This window comes from Cicer arietinum, chromosome 4 (genome assembly GCF_000331145.2).
Source record: "Cicer arietinum cultivar CDC Frontier isolate Library 1 chromosome 4, Cicar.CDCFrontier_v2.0, whole genome shotgun sequence".
In the NCBI taxonomy this organism is placed as follows: Eukaryota; Viridiplantae; Streptophyta; class Magnoliopsida; order Fabales; family Fabaceae; genus Cicer; species Cicer arietinum.
In genome coordinates, this window is record NC_021163.2 from 31,125,329 (window position 1) to 31,131,249 (window position 5,921).

Sequence of the window (5,921 nt, forward strand, 5' to 3'; positions counted from 1 at the left end):
ATTTGAAATCTGATTGTAAGCTTGGTGAAGCTTAAGAATACACTAGTTGTAATCATCCTTTGTCTGAGTTTGATCTGTTTGAACATTAGTGAAATCTCACAAGGGTGTGAGGACTAGAAGTAGCCATCTTTGGGTGAACCAGTATAAAAACAATGTGTGTCAATCTTATATTTCCCTTTCACTCTTTAGCTTAGTTCAAATCTGAAGGTTTTGAAAAACCCACCCTCGGGCTTGCCATCCTCTACAAGAGGATAGTTTTTAAAACACTTGAAAATTATTTTTAACAGCAAAATCTCTATTCAACCCCCCTTCTAGTGATATTTAGCTACATCAATTGACATCAGAGCAAGGTCCTCTAGAAAAATACACCTAACAGTGTAAGAGAAAAAGATCCAAAAATGTCTAAAGCTAAGTATATTCCTGAAGGAGGATCATCCAACCGACCTCCCTACTTTGATGGCACAGATTACTACCACTGGAAAGGTAAGATGAGACTATTTCTCATATCACAAGACAACAATATATGGTCTATGGTGGAAAATGGAGATCATGTTATCAGAACCAACAACGCAGATGCAACCTCTGATGTGAAACCTCAAGCACAATGGACGGCTGGTGAAAATGCAAAGGTACTCCTAAACTCTAAAGCTCATTTATTTCTAACGTGGGCTTTGAGCAGGGAAGAGTATGATAGAGTCGAAGAGTGCAAAAGCGCTAAGGAGCTCTGGGACACTCTAAGGATCCATCATGAAGGAACAAGTCACGTGAAAGAAGCAAGAATTGACATGGGAGTAAGAGATTTCGAACTATTCGAAATGAAGGAAGAGGAAACTATTGATGAAATGTTCTTAAGGTTAACAATCATATTGAATAACTTGAGATCTCTTGGAAAGGTATACTCCGTTCAAGAAAGGATAAGAAAAATCCTAAGGAGTTTACCAAAAGAATGGAGGCCAATGGTGACTGCCATTATAGAAGCAAGAGACTTGACCAACATGAAATTGGAAGATTTAGTTGGTACTCTAAGAGCTCATGAACCATTATTGCTAGCTGACAAACCTAGCAGAAAAGGAAAAATGGTTGCGCTAAAAACAAGTCAAGCAGAAAGTTCATCCTCTAAGAAGACTGAAGATGTCATGAAAAAGGAAAGCTCGGAGTATTCTCTATCTGAGGAAGAGGATGAACTCGCTCTGATTTCCAGAAGAATCCAGAGGATGATAAATCGAAGAGGACAAGATAGAAGATCTCCTCAAAAAGAAAAAATTGATAAAAGTCAGATAACTTGTTTTGGATGCAACAAGATGGGACACTACAAAACTGAGTGTCCTCTCAACAAAAGGAACTCAAGAATATTTCTCTACAAAAACAAATCCATGATGATTACTTGGGATAACAGTGACGAGTCATCCTCTGAGCAAGAGAAGGAAGAAGAAGCCAACCTCTGTCTCATGGCAAAATCAGAAACTGAAAAAGTTCATCCTCTGATCAACAAAAGAAAGCCTTGGTACTTGGACAGTGGTTGCTCAAGGCATATGACAGGGGATAAGCATTGCTTTATTTCCTTGGAGATAAAGGATGGATGATCAGTCACATTTGGTAACAATGATAAAGCTCAAATAAAAGGATTATCCATATTTGAGTTTCTAGACTACCAAATCGAGTTGAGATTTGATTATCCATATCCAAAAACCTTTTGTTTGTCTTCTTTATGAATTTATCTAGTACATCTTGAAAGATATGGTTTCCTCTCTTCTTGCCTTTGCACATGTGGTTGCTTGAAAAAAGTAGAGTTTTACTCTTGTTGTTCTTATCCCCAAGAGAAAGCAGGGTGATTCTTCCAACCTGGATTGTAGGTAGAAGAATAAAAGTCATTCTAAGCGCGTTTGGTGTTGGTGACATAGTTAGCTTCCTCAATATGAGTTGTTGGAATTGAATGAGTTTGTGTTTTACTTTAAATGGCCTTCAACCTTTAATTTGTTTGTACCATATAATTTAACAGAACACCTATACAAGGATGTCCAATTTTTTGCATATACTTCACCAAAGCATCTTGCATACTCTTCTTGGCATCACCATCTTTTTGGCTGACATAGTTGGCTTCCTAAATCTACTTAGTACATGGATGCCCAATTTACTTTCACCATTAAGTCCAAAAAATTCACCAACATCACCGAAAGGAGTGCATGTAGAAGTTTGTTGAGCTTGTGCTGACATAAGAGTCACAAGCTACTTAGTGATTCTATTTACCTCCATTTTTAATGTGTTATTAGCCTCCACTTTGTACATCCCAACTTACTGTTTAACATGTCTATTACTTGAACTCCATTGACAACTATTAGTATCTATTACTTCCACAAAGGCATATACTTCTTCATGTTCTTTTTTAGAATATAGCCTCCACCAGCAACATCAATACTAATTCTACTTTGAATTGAAAGTCTATTGTGCAAAATTTGAACAAGTTGTCATATATGGTAGCCATGATGCATACAACTTTTGATCATGTGTTGGAATCTTATGCCTCATATAAGAATGAATGCTAAAATTGAAAAAAGTTGGCGATGTCATTCCCAAGTTTAGCAGACCTGGATGAAGGAAATATTTTTTCAAAAAGCTTTTGGTCTGTTGATCCCAAGTAATAGACTCAGCAGGTTGGGATGACAACCCATTTTAAGCCTTATTTGTCAAAGACCATGGAAATAGCCTCAATCTTATGGCATCTATAAAAACACCATTATATTTTATGGTGGCTTCCATCCTTATGATCCTCTTTAGATGAACGTTGAGGTCTTCAGTTGGTAGTCCTCCAAAAATAGTAGAGGTTTGACCCATAGATATCAAGTCTGACTTAAGCTTGAAATTGTTTGCCTCGACAACTAGGTTAACTATGTTTTCAATAAAATCTATCGTTAGAGTAAAATAATCCTTCAACGTTCTTGGTAATCTTTCACATATTGCTCTTATTTGTTCTCTTCGTCAATGAGCAGTTCGTTCAATTTTTGGATCAAATAGCAAAATAAACTCCTGAAAAAGAGTGAACATGCACAAAAAATAGCAACAAAAAAAAAACTAATAAATTAATAACAACTAAATAAATAATTTTAAAAAAAAACTAAAGTGTAAAACAAAATTGAAATAATAATAATAATAACAACAACAACAAAGAAAATAAAATATATTAGTAATAATAACAACGAAAAATAAATCAAACATATTTATCTTTTTTTTTTATTAAAATAGTTGAAATTAAACTAAATAAAAAAAATGTCTATAGTAGTCAAAATCTTTTCCGCTTAATAATTCTAAGTTAATCCCCGGAAACGACACCAAAAACTTGTTCCAAATTCCGCGAGTGTACTGGTTTGCCAAATAGTAGTAGTATATAAGATTATCGTATTCACATAGATTAATTCAACAACTACCAAATTAATCAAAATTCAACATTATTTTGAATAATCAAAATTATTGTTAGTCTCTAATAACGAAAACGCAATGATAACATAAAAATTATAACGAGAATATATAATAACACAACTTTGAATTGATGGAAAGTAAACTAAAGGCCATGGTTTTATTTTTAATATCAATATCTTAAGTCCTACTTTTTCATGAATTCTTATTTATTTTCTCAATTATCAATCCATCTTTAAAACTATTAACAAAAACTCATCATTCAATATAATATTCTTTTCTCTAAATTAATTCATTGATTAATCATACAAAAAATATAATTAACAGAAAACATAAATAACCAAGAAGTTGAGTGATTGAAAGATTAGTATCTATGTTTCATCATACAAGAATCCTAAGCTCAATTATTCTATAGATATATCAATTAATTATAGTTGGTTAGTAGCCATCAAGTGTAGATGAAAGAAAACTCTCAAGTCCATGAAATCTGAGATGATTCTGAAACGTGAATTCAACAACATCAAAGTATGCAAAATCCATAGTTCTTGCCTCATTAATTTTCCTCTTTGCAAAGTCTGTTGATAGAGAGGGTTGTGCCTCCTTTTCCTTTGGTGCTGAGACCTTCTTGGGAAGTGGTGAAGAATTAGGTTTCTTCTTCCTCTTTTGAGATATTTCCTTTATGGCATCAGCCATGAACTTCTCTGTTGGGGGTTCCTTACGTTTCTTAGTCTTCTCTTGGATTGGTGCAGGAGCCTTGCCCTTATCTTTGGCAAGAATTTTGTGAGTGGGTATTGGTACTCTCTTTGTCAAAGTGGGTGGGGGTGAAGGTGTTTCACTTGTAGAAGAAGATGAGGGTGATGGAGTACGAGGTTGGGTCTGTTTCACACGAGCCATATTCGTAACTTGATGTAGATTCAATGTAGGTAGAAAGTAGAATGAAGATGCTAATAGATGCAGAGACAGAAGAATGAAGCAGACAAGAGAAATCAGTGAAAGTCTGGAAAATACAATGCAGAAATCGATTTAGAACTGTTCCTATTTATACTCTTAACCTTGTAAATCGATTTCCCAATCGATTAGGTTACCGTTGCTGGGAATCCTCAATCGATTCAGTAATGATGATGTTCAACGGCTAGAAAAATAAGAGTAACGGTCATATTTCAAATCGATGTTCAAATCGAGTTCCAGTTTTACTTAATCGATTGTCTTAAGGTTTAACACTGAACTAATCGATTTCCAAATCGACGCTCGTGAAGGTTTAAAAAAAACTTTCTGAACTTTGAATCCTGGGCTAAAGTAATCGATTCCCAAATCGATTTTATAAACCATTTACCATGCTGGTAATCGATTTCCAAATCGATTTAACTGGAAAACATTACTGAAAAATACCAGAATCAACAAAAATCATACTTCACTAGGATCAATGATCCCTAGTTTCATCCTTATATGCAAAAAACTTTCTCTTGGCAAAGCTTTTGTGAAGATATCAGCTAACTGTTCTGTAGTGTTCACATACTCAAGTTTGATAACTCCATTCTGAAAGTGGTCTCTTATGAAGTGATGCCTTACCTCAATGTGTTTTGTCCTTGAGTGCATTACTGGGTTCTTGGTTATGCTGATAGCACTTGTGTTATCACACATGATCGGCACTGTTCCCAAATCGACACCGAAGTCCATTAAATGCTGTTTCATCCACAAAATTTGAGCACAACAGCTCCCAGCTGCTATGTATTCAGCTTCTGCAGTAGACAATGCAATACTTGTTTGCTTCTTACTGAACCAAGACACTAGAGAATTACCAAGCAGATGACAAGTTCCTGAAGTACTCTTCCTGTCAAGTTTACAACCAGCAAAGTCTGAGTCTGAATAACCAATCAATGTACATGTTGATCCTTTTGGATACCACAAACCAAGACTTTTAGTACCTACCAAGTATCTGAAAATTCTCTTAACTGCACTGAAGTGAGATTCCTTCGGATTCGATTGATACCTTGCACACATACAAACACTGAACATAATATCTGGTCGGCTTGCTGTAAGGTAGAGCAGAGATCCAATCATACCACGAAATCTAGTGACATCTACAGGCTTACCCTTCTCATCTCGGTCTAAGAAATTTCCTTGACTCATGGGTGTATCAATGGACTTAAGTTTATCAAAGTTAAATTTCTTTATCAAATCAGAACAATATTTGGATTGACTAATGAAAATGCCTTGCTTGCTTTGGTTAATTTGAAATCCCAAGAAATATGACAGTTCACCCATCATTGACATTTCAAATTTACCTTTCATTAAATTTTCAAATTCTTTGCAAAGTTTATCATTTGTTGATCCAAATATTATGTCATCAACATAAATTTGGACCAGCAAGATGTCATTTTCAGTAGTTTTTGTAAAGAGTGTCTTATCAACATTTCCTCTTGAAAAATTTTGTTGAATGAGGAAAGTGCTGAGTTTCTCATACCAAGCTCTTGGAGCTTGTTTCAACCCATAGAGGGCCTTTGAGAGTT

At 34.9% G+C, this 5,921-nt stretch overlaps 1 protein-coding gene across 1 annotated transcript in view; it reads left to right on the plus strand.

Annotated features, from left to right (window-relative positions):
- LOC140920027 (uncharacterized) overlaps positions 1 to 1,089 on the plus strand; it is a 9,565-nt gene extending 8,476 nt beyond the window's left edge. The window contains exons 7-8 of the mRNA XM_073367338.1: positions 680 to 791; positions 1,051 to 1,089. Of these exons, the coding sequence (XP_073223439.1) occupies positions 680 to 791; positions 1,051 to 1,089 (151 nt within the window). The remainder of the gene's footprint in view (positions 1 to 679; positions 792 to 1,050) is intronic.
- Positions 1,090 to 5,921: the final 4,832 nt, after the last annotated feature.